Here is a 16,883-nt window from a genome sequence, read left to right as displayed (position 1 = left end):
AGCTAAATGGCGGCAGTCTGTAAATAATTAAGTCTGGACCAGACAATCCAGTGATTGACATCAGGAGCATCGATCCACGCGATTGGGATACTATGACATGCATCAACCACGTCAGTGAGCCTGACCACCCGACCCCGTTAGTCGCCTCTTTCATGGGTAGTGATCAGGGAACTACGTTTCTAACGAACTCAAAGTGACCACTAATTTTTGTTTGTTATAACTGTAGTTAGTTATAAGCATATATACAGCAAAGGGGCGGGACCAAAAAGCGGTTTGTTATATACGTTAGTTTGTTATAAAGTTTACTGTACATGTATTATCCGCTCCCTGAAGCTCTGGACAGTTATCCCCATTTCATCCCCTTTTATCGATCTCCATCTTCCCTAAAATGCTTAATTATACCCTAGTTAACAGATTTTTCATGTTATGTAATCTGCATAAACAGCATCAATAAATAATAACTTGGGTCCCCAAGTGGACATTTTCACACGCTGCATTCACAAGACTGATAACTGTTGACATCCCTCATACAATTGAATCATTCTTCGCTTCGTCCCACTCCTGCATGCTTCACGAGTTCCCTCACTTGTCCGAAATCAAAGATATCGTGTCCCTCAAGTCACCAGAAATGAACAAAGCCCAAAGAATGAGCATAAAATTTCGACAAATTATTTTGGCCATGCAAAAAGAATATTTTTTGTGATGTTCTTGTGGCATTATGCCGTGAAAGGCCTCACCAGCCAAATGTATTTCCCCAGTGAACAAATAGCCATATCTTGCAAAATGCTACCGACCTTGTCTCTGCTTGGCTTGTCAGGCGTATGTAATACATTTTCCTGCCACAACTTTTTGACAAGCCTGCAAGAGAGCTGTTTCTTACTGAGAGCTAGCTTTTGTTTGTTTCACGTCCCCATCCACACCATACCGGCTGATGCATCTGTCCCTCTGTACAAGTTGTCCTGCCAAGATGTCCGCATTTGTCAAAAGTCAGGCAACAGAATGGATTGTATTTCTCCCATCCGATATCTTTCAGGTCAACAGAGAGAGAATGAAGGCTTTTCACCTTTAAAGGAGCTACGGTTTTATGGCGGTGGCATCGCAGAGGGAAAAAAATGATGAAGAAGAGTGATAAAACATCTTGGAAGTCATCAAAGAAAATTTCTGAATATTTTACATTTTCATCCACTTAGTACTTCACATGAAGGGGTTATTTCTGTCTCTTGATCCAAATTACACTTAGGTCTAATCATGAAATTTATCATAACACAGCTTTTTAGTTTAAAAAAATCAATGAAACTGGAATATCCATCTGACATCAGAATGTAACAGAGAAAAAGAGGCTTTTTGCAGCTTCCTTAATACTTTCAAGTATTAACCTAGACACATACATCTACGTTCTTTTATCTGAAAAATCTTGTTTAGAAGGACGTCTCAACCCCAAAATAATAGCCATAACATTTCACCATCACAAGAATTTCATTTTCACAATAACACTACTTTCTCTTTTTCAACTTGAAAATTTACTTATGGGGGGAGAGAGGAGGGGAGATTTTGGGTGTGTGTCTGTGTGCAGGATCTGCCTCTGATAACTGGCAAAAATAATAATGAAAACATCACCTGTCTGTCTACTATGACCACTCTCAACCCTGAAGGTCCCCCCCCACCCCCCCCCCCCCCCAACCCTCCTCCAACAGGCTATAATCCATGTGCAACAATTACACCCTCCACAATCTCCCAAGTGTAGCCCTGTGGTCAAAGTATCTGCTTGTCACGCCGAAATCCTGGGTTTGATTCCCAACAGGGGTACAATAAGTGAAGTCCATATCTGTCCCCTCACTTTCCCACCGAACACACAGTGTAATAATCTATATACCCATTCCTCCCCACCCAGACCATCCCTTCTACTCCACCCCATCCCCATCCCCACCCATCCCATCCCATCCCATCCCATCCTGTCATCTCTTTCTACCCTCATATACAGCCAGTATCTACCCTCACAAACACTGGACATCCCCTCCTTACCCACAAGAACACTCACAGATCCCACCCTCACCAACACATCCCCTACCCAAAAGACCACCCACCATCGCTTTAAGAGTAGATCCGATACAGAAATACAGCTCGTATCTACCCTCACAAACACTGGACATCCCCTCCTTACCCACAAGAACACTCACAGATCCCACCCTCACCAACACATCCCCTACCCAAAATCTACCCCAAATATAGCCATTGTGTCCTTTCAGTGATCACTGGCCCAAACCAAGTGTTCTACAGCCACTGTAGACCCTCCCAGTCTCCAGCCCCAGGTGGAGAGATTTCTGGCACATTAGATACATCCACATGTATTTGTGACAACCAGCCATTCTCTGGACCAGCATCCATGAAATCAATCAGCTTCAGACCCATACTAGAACATGACGGTCACCATGCCACCAGATTCCAAGATTTGTAAACCGACCCCTGAGCTTTTGTGACCCATATGCATGCCCCTACCACCAGATAAACCACGGCGAAGCATGAATGTTTATCTAATTCCTCAAGATGACACCCTGAACCAAAGCCTTCACACATGGAATAAAACACTTGTTGACAATTCATCCACGCTTTACTCGTCCCGTGGTGCGCACGACCGCGAATAATTACCCATACGGTAGGTAAGACCATTCGACTCAGTCCGCAGCCTGAATTCATCATCAGAACAAAACTGGCAAATTATTCGCCAAATAAAACGTGTCTATAGCCACTGATAGAATTACTGCCTTGTTAATTTCCTCCCCTCCCATCTAAGCTCGTGCTGCAAAGATCTACCCTAAAGGGATCACCCAGGCTTCCAACAATTAGGTTCCGACTCTACAGCCTAACAATGGCTAATTTTTCAGAGATCATATTTCTCCCTTCACCCAACCTCTATGTATAGCACATCTCAGATTCTCTCTACCCCCTGAAGTAAGGGAAAATGTTTACATACAATTTTCAGGCAAATTTGTCGGTCTATTGTCAAGGTGATGTACAATGCACCCCTGAAAAGCTCATGGCCTGTGGCACTTGTCCCGATTCTAGATGTTAAGTAAACTTTGTAGAAGCACAAACAGTTACGGTAATTATACGTCCATCACGGCACAAATGTCCCACCCAGAACACCTCCTGTACTATCAATCAGAACACTGGAGCATTGGTAATTTGAAACTCTACCTCTTAACTCGGTGTGAAATGTCTCCATTTTAATTTCCTTTACTTATTCCTAACTTATTTTCTATCCAAACAACAAACTCTCCCTGACACATGGGATTCTCCCCTAGTCGACCTTGTGACAAAAACGGCACGGCTAACAATGTTACGTGGATAATCAGCGAGTAATCAGCAGGACAGGTTACTCACACTTCTGTTCAGCGTTGTTTACTTCAACAACACCTGTTTTTCAACCCAACAGTTAGCAACATGGAGATAGCATCTTCTAATCCCATCACTGACCTGCCCTCCGGGAGAGCCATCGCCCCTGCAGGCTATATGGCTATAGATAAGGTTATACGTAACAGTGTCACAACTGTGGGAAAGCGATATACATTGTTGAATACTTGACAGTCAAGTTCTATCTATCACAACAGCTTACATTTCAGTTAAAACATGTAGGTGACAAATCATTGCCAACAACATAAACCTAACTTTCTTTATAACGAAACCATACTTTATTTACAAGTTTTTACAACTTTGACTCATAAAAAAACTTTTGAACCAATGATGAGATTTTTAAGTTTTGAAACATAAAGTTTTCTGAACGTTTTGTTGAGTATTTTTTTCAGTTGAAAAATCACTCAAATGCTTTGAGACTCACTCCTCAATAATACCCATCAGAGCAACAAGATATTTATTTAATATTATTTCAATGAATCTCCCAGAGGCACATAGATTTGCTACAAGGTTGATGTTGCGCTGTATTTGTTGTGTTCAACAGGGCAAAGTAACACTACCGTATTCGACGTAATAAGCGCCCAGGGCACTCTCAAAATTAGAAATAGGGGGCTCTTATTAGAATGTTATTTTGGTGAAAAAAAACAGAGTTGAAAGATAAATTTCGTGGTTTATGGTGACAGCCTGAAATGTTCATGTACGACAGATATATTTTTCTAGAACAAAATTGCCCATAATTAAGGGTGCATATAACATATGAGAGCGTATTGTACAAGTCTTGTGAACATTGATCAATCGGAAGGGGTGCTACCTGGGATTGTTCACTAGCCAATATATTAGCAAATACCGCCGTGGGCGCTTATTACGTCGAATACAGTATGTGAAATCAGTTCCCTGTTGTAAATAATTAAAGACATCATCCTTTGTGCATGACATTACGGAAGATTGTGTATGATGCCATAGAAGATTGTGTATGATGTCACAGAAGAGTGTGTATAATTTTGTATGATGTCACAGAAGATTGTGTATGATGTCACAGAAGATTGTGTATGATGTCACAGAAGATTGTGTATGATGCCATTAACTACACTGTATCTATATCTTTGGACACTGAACTGTGACAGATTCCTACAAACAGATCACTTCTTAGTGTTGCTTTAAAATCCTGAAAACAACATTCCAAAAGCAACTAAAGTTACTCATGCAAGTATTTTTTGGAAACATTCTGTCATTTTATCATCCCCTGATCTAGCAACTGGCTATAAGTAAAATTATTATTTTTGTTTTTGTTTTATTAACATTTCTATACAAATAAAGAATTAAAACAATCTTTACATGACTAAACATTCCCTCGGATCTTATCCCCTGTTTCAAGCTATACATAGGTAACACTCAAAAGGTTAAAACAGATATCAAAGATTATCTTCCTCAGCTCAAATCAGTGTGAAACAGATTCCGTTTTGTAACCAGTGACATCTGACCAATGACATTTTCTTAATTGTTGTTTCAAAATTACAGGCCCTTCATCACACGCCAGAAAAAACACTTCAAAGCTTTCTTCCGACTCCGACTATAGGCATTCCAAAACAATGCTGCAACAAAGCAGACACACAGTGTGCCTGCTTTTTTTTGCAAATGAAGCATATATCACATCAATCTTTGCCAGGGATATGACACCAAACTGCTGGTAAACGACTCCAAATGTCCGCATCAGCTCTATAATGATGGCCCATTAGGCCAGAATTGCCAACTTGTTTCTAATTGGGACCGGACAGATGCTGTGACCAACAAAGGAGGCGGGGTGTAACCATCTGTCCTCGTAAGTTTGTGTCGGCCCACGAGTATTGTGGCAATGACATCGTTGTCTCGGCTCATCCTCCACCGAGGGCAAGTCACGGGCGATAGGTCCACCAGAAAGGGTTATTGTGGCCCTCCAAGCTCCCATCATCAAAGGGGAACTACTTCTTTCTCTGGACAAAAGAGTCCACCTCAAGATGTATAATTTGTTGTCTGGGACAAGAGGCCGATCTTATAAAGCCCTGGTACAATGCACTCCAACTACTTGAAACTTGTAATTTTGACTTGAAACAAATTGTGGCTGTCCTGATGCCATTACTACAATGTGTTAATAAGCAATAATGCTGTAATTTGCACGAGGCCAATTATTTGTAAGTTTGCCTTGGAGGAAGGGCAATCTCCTAAACTTTTAGTTGTCTGTAATTACATCCTTGTAACGATTTGACCCCAGATGATGTAAGTGACACTGAGCTAATTTGTGCAGATGACAAAATACTACTTCCACCTGTGTGTCCGTTAACGATATAATCTTACTGTCTCACCTGGCTTTCACCTGGGAATCGCTATGGATACAGTTTTCAGTAACTGTTTTAATGTTTGTGTTGAAAAGACAGGTCACTTCATTGAATAAACAGAGAACAGGATTAACCAAATACTAAGCCCGAAGAAATCCCCTTGAAGAAGTGTCTGATTTCGTGTGTGTTGTTAAGTATTTACCACATGAGGAAATACAATTATAAGATGGATATCAGGTATCGAAAGTAGATTTTGAAAGAAACAGTTGCTTAACTGATGAAATGCAAGTGCACCACCATCAGTGATAGGTTCACATGGCTACAGACAACTTCCTATCATCACCTTTTATTGATTTTTGACAGCAACTTGACCAGTCATACACTTACTCAAGGACCTGTGAAGATCTGGGGTAGAATTGATACATAGCAACCCATGCTTGTCGTAAGAGGCGACTAACGGGATTGGGTGATCAGGCTCTCTGACTTGGTTGATGCATGTCATCGTATCCCAATTGTGTAGATCAATGCTCATTGCATAGATCACTGGATTGTCTTGTCCAGACTCGATTATTTACAGACCGCCGTCATATAGGTGGGATATTGCAGAGTCAGCATTAAACAACAAACAAACATACTCAAAAGTAACAATGATAATATCAATTCATTGACAACTGAAATATTTACGAAAATATGGATGTTATGAAGGTGTTCGAAACAAATCATTTGCCAAGACCACTATTGAGTTATCCAAACTTAGTTATTTGTACTGCATAAAGGGCTTATAATGCTTCCCTAACCAGGTACATGAGTGAGTGAGTTGGGTTTAACGCCGCTTTTAAAAGTATTCCAGTTACATCATGGCGTGTCAGCTTAATGTTGGTGGAAAGCCTGAAGTAATGCAGGTCTCAGGTGCTTACCACTTTGGTGAAACCCACAAGCACAGGTATGGTGCTGACAAACCTAGAAACATAATCGGGGTGAATCGGGATTCTACCCAAATTCATTGATTTCTGGCGTGCCCAACTCTGCACAGCATACTGCGGCATTTTAGAAGACTGGATCCCCGTGACCCCTTCATCTGTGTGAAGATGACACACACAGGTATCTGTCCCATGTTCAATGCCTATAAGCTACCATGCCAACATGATGATATTTGACAATAACTTCATAGTGATATACATAAATCTTGACACTGACATCAATTCTTTCAGACCAGGATTTTCTTTACATCATAAGAAGTCCTATCTTACTCATACTCCTATCTTGCTCTCACCAAAATGTGATCACAATCCTATTACAAAAATCATATTTAAAAAAAAAATTAATCCTTTAACCTCATTAATCTGGCAATTAATGTTATGGCAGTGAATGCAATGTTAAATTTTATTGTTAAAATACCTCTGAATTTAGGAAAATAAGAGCTTAAAAAAATCCCAATTTTGAACAAAATAACAAATTTTCCGAATTTGCCAGCCAAGGGCACTTAGCTTGGAATCCTAGGTAAATCTCTTCAGACTATTGATCAATACTTCACCAACGACCACAGTTAACTACAAGAAAACAAGTAAACACCTTTTTCATGTTAAATTGTTTCATAGGCATTTCTTGACAGAGGACAAAGTAGACACAATTTATATATAACAACTTCTTTATTTTATATACTGTAATGGTCCTAATACGGTTGTCAAGCAAGCAGTTTCATGTTAGTTGGTTCATAATTGAGGACTACAAGCTTATTGTCAACACAATGCTCAGACCGGGCCCAAGTTACATAATTTGATTTATAATAAATGCTTATAACTTTTGTCACTTCCTTAAAAAAGAAATATCTGAGAAGCTGACAAAGTGTAGCTACTTCAGAGAGCTTGTTAATCACCAACCTACAATTAATGACATCAACACCCAATGTGTACATGTGTCACCTGCCAGTCAAAGGGACATAACTCCTGTCTTGCCATCACAGGTGTGAGTATATGACAGATTGATTAATGAAGAACCCACTCACATCAAGGGTTCAAATCCATTTCCATGTCGAACAGGACAGCAGATTTAATCACCAATGCATCAAATAGTTGCTAACAAATTTTCCAATCATATTAGCAGCGATAGTAACTAACAGTTTTTGTCCACTAGTCCTTAAAATGATAACATATAGCAAAACCCTTAAAAAGGGCACATTTCTATTTGTCCTTAGGATACCCTAACTATTGGACAGTTTGGCAAGGACTATAGGACAAGTGCAAATTTCTGTATTAGTTAATATGAAGTGTTAATTATATATTTTATTTATCATTATTTGTTAGATTAAAGTGATTTGATTTGATTTGTTTTTGTTTAATGCTGCACTCAGCCCTATTCAAGTCATATGACGGCGGTCTGTAAGTAATCAAGTCCGGACCAGACAATCCAGTGATTAGCATCATGAGCTTTGATCTACATAACTGGGATATGATGACATCAACCAAGTCAGCGATCCTAACACCTGATCTCGTTAGTCGCATCTTAAACAAATGAAGACTTGTATTCTATTTACTTCAATACAGGTGTATTTCACTTGCAAGGTGAAAGAATCTGTGTATAGATCAAATAAATAAATGATGCATAAAAAATAACCCAAAACAAGAAAACACTAAAAAACATTCACGTTAAAAATGTAAGTGCAAAGCAGTTTCAAGCAGTACTTAATCACTGGCTACAGAAAGGCAGATTAAAAACAAGGCAAATGTTCAACATGGCCGTCATGCTTTCCATCACCAAGAGAATCAAGTACAGAAAGACAAAGAAAAACAAGAAATGTTTGAAACACATCCTACAAAGGCGTCAATGCATAAACCATCTCACGACCTCGGCACGGGAAAATTATACGCAAGCTACGACCATGAGACAAAGTATATTCATCAGTGGCAAATTGGGGCTTCTGTCCTTCCATTATTAAGACATACATCTTTGATGAAAGAAAAAGTGGGGCTTGACTCTCTTAGCTGATATCTGTCATTTTGTCACCAAGATATACTCGTACCTTGCACAAACACATTACAGAAGCGAAAAAGAAACTATTTTTTTTTTCAAATTCTTCTGGAAATTGTACTTCTATCATGCTACAATTTCTTTTGGAACCTAAGCGTTCATTGCTGTGACAAACAATATTCCAAACCCATGATAACATACCCCAATTCATTGACATGGTTAAATTCCACTTTAAACAATATTCAGTAATATTACAGTGTCGGCGTGATGTGGGAGACAAGTGCTAAGTGATGCAGGTCTCTCACATTTACCACTGAAGGGAATCCACATGCTGGTGCTGACAAAACTAGAAGAAGGATCAGGGCGATTCTGGGATTCAAATACATGGCAGGCCTAAAGGACCTTATGGTGCTTTGGACAACTGGGCTATCCGTGCCCCCTCTTTGCCATGTGACACAGCTTTGTGTGTACACACACTTCCCCAAGCTCCACACTGTTCCTCTCTTTATAAACAAACCCTTGTGTGCACACGCACATTTCCCTAAGCTCCACACAGTGTTCCTCTCTTTATAAACAAGCCCTTGTGTGCACACACACTTTCCCAAGCTCCACACAGTGTGCCTTTCTGTATAAACAAGCCCTTGTGTGCACACACTTCCCCAAGCTCCACAGTGTGTCTTTCTGTATAAACAAGCCCTTGTGTGCACACACTTCCCCAAGCTCCAGACAGTGTTCCTCTCTTTATAAACAAGCCCTTGTGTGCACACACACTTTCCCAAGCTCCACACAGTGTTCCTTTCTTTATAAACAAGCCCTTGTGTGCACACACAGTGTCACTCTCTGTATAACATGCCCTTGTGTGCACACACACTTTCCCAAGCTCCACACAGTGTCCCTCTCTGTATAGATAAGCCCTTGTGTGCACACGCACTTTCCCAAGCTCCACACAGTGTGCTTCTCTGTATAACATGCCCTTGTTTGCACCTCTCTGTATAAACAAACCCTTCTCTAGTTCTCTGTGTGCTAAATATTTCTGATAAGTACTCCTGAACACTTTCATCTTATCAACAAATGAATGAAATAAACGATATGGGAAGCATGGATGTGATGTCACTTGGTAGTAATTCAATATGTTGTCACTGATGGAATTATCAAGATGCAGGAACAATCAAATGCTTAACTGACCTGTGAAGATCCAGGGTAGAATAGGACTTCAGCAACCCATGCTTGCCGTTAAAGGCCACTATACCCGGGATCGGGTTGTCAGACTCACTGACTTGGTTGATGCATGTCATCATATCCCAATTGTGTGGATTAATGCTCATAATGCTCAGTGTAATGTCAATCACTGGATTGTCTGGTCCAGACTCGATTATTTACAGACCGCCGTCACATAGCTGGAATATTGCTGAGTGCAGCGTCAAACAAAAAACGAAAAACAAATAAACAAATGAGCAACAAAACTGGAACCATACAGACAAGTACCGCCACATGAAAACTGATCATCAATGCATACGAATGTTCGTGGACAAATAGAGTTCTGATGACCTCGACCTTGATCGTGGACACAGACGGTACTACCTACAACGTCTCAGTCTCACAGATGGTAACGCCGACAATGTCTAGACTACAACTGAGTCAAGACCATGGGACTTTTTCCCTCTTCAAAGATGGTTGTGCCATCAATCTGTCAAATGTCAAATGACAAAACCATTTCTGTTCATAAAACACATTCTACTCAGGGGCCTATCTAAACCTGTTCAGAGGTCGACATTAGGCTGTAGCAAATGACATTAAATTCCAAAATTGGTATAAAAAATGTCCCAATTCATGTTAATATACAAAACTAATTTAAGAGCTTTGTACAGGTAAACCGTATCTCACTGATAACAGGAGATAACATTGCTTAGTTTAATACGATTGCATTGAATTCTATCTCAAAATAAAATAACTATGAATTTACGAGGTTTCTTAAAATCCCAATTTTGAACAAAATATTTTTTTCTCACCAATTTTCCTTCCAGTGGCAGTTAGTTTTGAATCATGGTTAACTCCCTGCTACTACCCACAATGTCTATATATACCCACAATGTCTACCCACGATGTCCATCTACAATGTCCAGATACGATGTCTAGCTAACAGACAACAGAGCACAGTCCTTCTTCAAAGACGTTTAGTCAGTGTCACTAAAAACCTCTGAGAGTCCTTGGAAGGCAAATTGGAAAAACATGTGATGCTTTTAAATGCTTATATTTTAGAGGTATTTTAACACTTATTGTATTCAATGTGATAATGTAAAATTAAGTTTAAAACCATTTCTTCTTCATTGGTCCTGTTATCAGTGAAACACATGACACCTCAACCCACCCATCACATAAGTTAAAACTATATCAAAATGAATTGGGAAAGTTTTTATTCCCATTTAGGATTAATTGTGAATATTTGCTGAAACCGTTAGACCAGATATATACTCACCACAAAAAGAAACGCAACTGCAAAACATCATGGTTACCGTATTCGACATAATAAGCGCCCAGGGCGCTCTCAAAATTAGAAATAGGGGGCTCTTTTTAGAATATTATTTTAGTGGAGAAAAAAAACAGAGTTAAAAGATAAATTTTGTGGTTTATGCTGACATCCTGAAATGTTTATGTACGACAGATCTATTTTTCCAGAATTTAATTGCCAATAATTAAGGTGCATATATCACACGAGTGCGTATTATACGCGAATAGGGGAAGGAAGCGGTGCATATTATTTGCGAATAGGGGTCGGAAGGGGTGCTAATTGGGATTGTTCACTAGCCAATATATTAGCAAATCCTGACGTGGGCACTTATTAGAGCGGGGCGCTTATTACGTCGAATACAGTATATATGAAGACATACTCATATTCAAGATGCAAAAACAAACATACTGGTTCCCATGAGGGGATTGAACCAGGGTGTTCTGGTACGACAAAACCATGCTTTAACCATGAGGCTACCTCACAGCCCACTCTACAACGAGCCAGGAGATATCGTGCCAACAAAAAGTACTCGATTTCCGTGTGATCCTGGCAATAACGTTGTGTGAGAATGTTGTTCTTACCCTGCTCCGCACACTAAAGACATGGCAGTAGTGCTTCTGGGTCTCGCGGTCCTTCGTGATGTACGCAAAGAAGTTCAGATGCTCCGAGTCCTGACATGCGCAGAAGATGTTGGCGATTTCATGATCACAGATAACTTTCTGCAAAAAATCATCAGGAGAAGTGTTAGGTAAGTACGAGTATAATGATAAAGGTGGTGTATTTCTGACTGATCTTACAGTGTGAGTGAGTGAGTTGGGTTTAACGCCGCTTTTAACAGTATTCCAGTTATATCACGGCGTGTCAGCTTAATGTGGGAGGAAAGCCCGAAGTGATGCAGGTGTCAGACGTTTACCACTTCGGTGAAACCCATGAGCACGGGTATGGTGCTGACAAACCTAGAAACATAATTGGCGAACCTGGATTTCTAACCCAGTGTAACGGTGTAACTGAAGCAGACTGATACTTGTGAAGATTTTTTATTTTTTATTTTCAGATAAATATATTTTTGAACACTGATTACAAATAAGTATGAATCTTCACAACATTTTGAGAGTATACATGCAACTAGACAAAGAGCGCAAGAGGAATAATCATCCTGGATGAGTGAGTAAGCGAGTTTGGCTTTACGCCGCTTTTAGCAATATTCCAGCAATTCACACATTGTACCCATGTCGGGAATCGAACCTGGGTCTTCAGTGTGGCGAGCAAACACTTTAACCACTGGGCTACCCGACCGCCTCTCATCCTGGATGATGTTGGCAAGGAATGACATACTAACCTTGGATTTGGCATCAATGAACTTGACACCACGGTACGATATGGAAAGCATTATAGTTGGAATTTTGGCAATGACATCAGTGGATTTCTGGAAGAAAAATGAACGAATATAACAGCAGTGTACTCTACAATCAACTTCCTGAAAAGGGAATTATGAACAGTGACGTGGCACGCCACAACGCTAAGGGCTGGCAGTGGTAGAAACAAACATTCTTAGTCCACTAATGACAATACATGTACCAAACCCTTAAAAATGGTACATTTCTACTGTAACTATTTAAGGATAAGACATATGGATGAACAATTTCTTAATCAAAATTAGGAGTGACGTTTCGGTGTAGGATCTAACACTGTTATCAAGCAAGTGACGAAACATCGCTCCTAACTGTAAAAAAGAAGCTGTTCATCCATATATCTTATTCTTACTAAGTACTCCAACTTCTAAATGCCTCTCAAAGAAGTTACCTTAACTATTGGTCAATTTGGCAAGGACTACAGGACTAGTGCCAACTTCTAACGCTGGTTGGGACGAGGCATGATGTAACAAATCGATGTGTATCATACAGAAAGAGGGACCCAAACTGAGGATGACAGTTTAATGAGTGAGTGAATGAATGAGTGAATGAGTGAGCTGGGTTTAACGCCGCTCTTAACAGTATTCCAGTTATATCACAGCTTGCCAGCTTAATGTGGAAGGAAAGCCTGAAGTGATACAGGTCTCAGACTTTTACCACTTCGGTGAAATCCACGAGCATGGGTATGGTGCTGACAAACCTAGAAACATAATCGGGGCGAACCGGGATTCCAACCAACGATCATAGGTTTCTGGCGTGCCCAAAGGACGCACCTCTGCACAGCGAATTGCAGCGCCTTAGACGACTGGGCCACTAGTTCGCCGACAGTTTAATGAAAACAAAAACAGTTATGGTCCTGTCAACAAAGAATCCTGGAAACTGCTGTGATGCAGTGAAAGTGAGCATAGCCACAACACTGGCCACACTATCAATCATAGAGTAATCAGAACATCATATCCATATGACGACCTAACACTTGATAGCCATGTTAAAATTTGATGTATAGTGATGCATCAATGTATGGGTGAATCATCCCGCCCCAAGATGTCAGTGTTGGGTAATCTCATTAATATGAGATCTTGAACTCCGATACAATACCTCTCTCCGTTCAGAACTCTTACCAACCTTTGCCCATCCAATCTAAATGGAGGCTGCATGGGTCTTCAGCCAATCAGATGTCAGTTTTCAAAACAGTTTGGCCTAATTAGTTTGGAGAACACATACATACCCCCAATAACCCCTTTGGATCAGTATTACAAATTGGCACTAGTCCTGTAGCCCTTGCCAAACTGCCCAATATTTAAGGTATCATAAGGACTAGTAGAAATTTGCCATTTTTAAGGGTTTGTTTAATTATATTATCATTATGAGGATTGGGTGCTAAAAATGTTAGTTTCTTCTGCTGTAGATGCCTTGATTCTGAGAAACGACAGGGTGTACTCAATGTCGACAACAAACAGTGAGGTCTCAATTATATTCCATTTGGAACTGCCCTTCATGTTTGTATTTTAGATACAGAAATTAGATGTATTCTTAGATCACCAGTACCAGAGTATATTAGCCGTGACTCACAATGGAGGACGTCTGCTCCGATTGTCACACAGAGAGGTATCGTGTTAGACTAACAGATTGGATATTAATGTGATTGGAAGACTGGCACTTTTCAACATAACTGCAGGATTCTCCAATATGCAATATATTCTGCATAGTCATTCAGAGAACAATTTGTAGAATATTGAAATTATCAAATTTCTGCGTAGCTTCACACTAATAAGAGCTGCACAAGAAATGTGTCATTTTACACTGCTTTTAGAAATAGTCCACCCACATCTTGGTGCATTATCCCGAGGCAAGGGAGTCAACTGACCATAAAAAGTCCAGTTTCCACCCTTGCCGAACTAGATTGGAATTTCTCTCCTATTGACCAATCAGATACAACCTCTTGTATCACTTGTATTTGCTTCAAACAAAATGGCAGAGCCATGCCAAGACGATGTGATCAATAATCAACATCTATATAAAATGGGTCTTACATCGTAAAGTGCATCAAATATCATGAGCACCTTGATTAAAAACATGAAAAGGTTTAGAAAATATCTGCTGACGCCAAGTTGGTGGTGCACATCCTTTGCAAATCCTGCAATCGACCGAAATCTGCATGACAGTTTACAAACCAGATGTGGATTCCGTTACGCGATTTTGATTGGACTATGCATAGACTCCATAATACCAGCCTTGTTTGGCAAGGGTGGAAACTGGACTTTTAAAGTCAGTTAATTCCCTTTCCTCGGGAAGATGATCTTGGTGAGGGGGATGGACTTCAGACACAGCTCCAAGTGGAAACTGGACCTTGGTCCATGATACTAGGCCAGCACTCCAGAAAACAGGCCGAACGCTGAGGGCGTTATGTAAGGAGTTAGTGAGTTTGGTTTTCCTTGTATTCACAGCAGAGGACACAGACATAGGTTTCACACATGTGGGGAACTGAACCTGGGCTTTCGGTGTGTCAAGAACCTGCCTTACCCACTGGGCTACATCACTGCCCCTTTTAGTACTGAAGATCAAACCACTTGTCTGACCGCAAACCATAGCTGAACTGAAATGGGGTTTAACGTCACATTCAAGATTACTGCAATTCAACAGTGACGTGCATTCATGTATGGGTGTGGCCACTTGATCAAACCACCAAGCCAGATCCTCCATCCCACATACCATCAACCACTGATAAGCGGACTGTTGGTTTGGAAAGAATCAAATCTTACACATGGCCTATGACCCAGTGATAGTCACAAGATTAGCTGCACAATCTTCTTCTTAACGTGCCAACAAAGTAACAACAGAACACCAACGCCCTGGGTTTACAGAAATTAATGAGATGATGACAAAAAACAGACGGATCTACTGGTGGTGGCAGCGTATCAACTGGGACAATAACTAGCTAGAATCTACTAATGCTTGAATAGCTTGTGCAATGTCCTATGGGTTTATTCAATTTTACTTTCATTTTCTACATTTCTTCAAAGGAAGTACTCACAAAAACCAGGTGTAATAAATCTCTCTAGCCACTAAAACCTAATCACATCTTAACGTCTTTGTTTTTTAGGAGTCTTCGCACAAAGGGAGACAAATCAAAATCTAAAATTTACAACATACCAATTCCAGGTTTAAAAATTTATTACAAGGGCAGATGCTAGAAATCTTGTTTCGAAGTAATGAGTCTTAGGCGGTGAAATTAAGATTGGTCTTGGATTGTTTCAAGTGGTGAATTCCACACAAAGGATGAACACAGCGAGTGCAAAGTGTCATCAAACCTCGTCTTTTAAGTGAAACCTAATGAAGTGGAAATAATTAGCACCACGGAGCAAATGGACTGCGACACTAGCCTTCCCTTGCTTCTAGTGATATTGCAGCTTTTTCTGTTTGACTGAACACATCAGACGTGTCTGGTACAATATGGCCGATTTGGTCAGCCCAAAGGATCAAGGGCGAATGTCGGCCATTTTGCTGTTCAGATAAGAAGCCTAAAGGAGCCTCTTCCAAATTCTTGAAACGAGCAGACGCAGTGGTAAAACAAACGAGTGTCGTCTGCTTGTCAGGCTGCGTCCACGTGAGTGGGCAATGAATATATGCCAGTATTATCTCCGGTCTTGTCCTCTCTCTCATTTCCTTTTTTGTCCATCATGACCGGCGCTGTGATACAAAATAGCTAGAGTTAATCAATGCCTCAACATTGAAAATTGTTTAATCGATCAGGAAAAGGTTATAAACTAGCCTCCACGCCAAGCCAGAAATTGCATCATCTGTGAAGAATTGATAATCCGTTGGACGATTTGGTTATCGCCGTGAAAAATGCAGCTGCGGTGAAATCAGGCGGAACGTCCCTCTGACAAGTGCATTCGATTGGTGGACTTCTGACATCCACCTTCAGATTTATGACAGATTTCATGTTTGCTAAAATAGCCAAACCAGGCAGTAGACACTCGACATTATTTGCTTTGACCCCTGCGCAAAACGACGAACTGCCAAATTGTAGGAAATTCAATCGTTTCTGCATTACTTAATCATTATCAAATGGAGCCGGTCTATTGAAAAGTAACGCTGAACTTCTAAAACGTAGGAAATCCAATCTTTTCTGCATAACTCATTAGAACGAACTGCGATCACTTTAGCCATTGTTTGTAAGCAAGCTTGACTAGAGGCAATGTAATTAGATTCCGACGACTGCCGCATTGGGGCAGAGGAGGTCAGCAGAATGCATGCAGCACTCTACCT

General features: G+C 40.4%; 1 protein-coding gene across 7 annotated transcripts in view; it reads right to left on the bottom strand.

The window, feature by feature from the left end:
* LOC139462188 (ankyrin repeat and SAM domain-containing protein 1A-like) overlaps nt 1–16,883 on the bottom strand; it is a 195,586-nt gene that overhangs the window by 13,410 nt on the left and 165,293 nt on the right. For all 7 annotated transcript variants that reach the window (XM_071243744.1, XM_071243747.1, XM_071243743.1 and 4 more), the window contains 2 exons: nt 12,539–12,625; nt 11,781–11,918 (listed from right to left, as the gene is read on the bottom strand). In XM_071243744.1, coding sequence (XP_071099845.1) covers nt 11,781–11,918; nt 12,539–12,625 — 225 coding nt within the window. The remainder of the gene's footprint in view (nt 1–11,780; nt 11,919–12,538; nt 12,626–16,883) is intronic.

This window comes from Haliotis cracherodii, unplaced genomic scaffold (genome assembly GCF_022045235.1).
Source record: "Haliotis cracherodii isolate W230 unplaced genomic scaffold, xgHalCrac1.p SCAF_15, whole genome shotgun sequence".
In the NCBI taxonomy this organism is placed as follows: Eukaryota; Metazoa; Mollusca; class Gastropoda; order Lepetellida; family Haliotidae; genus Haliotis; species Haliotis cracherodii.
The sequence above is the reverse complement of the archived record's forward strand: the minus strand, read 5'-3'. Positions and strand labels throughout refer to the sequence as shown.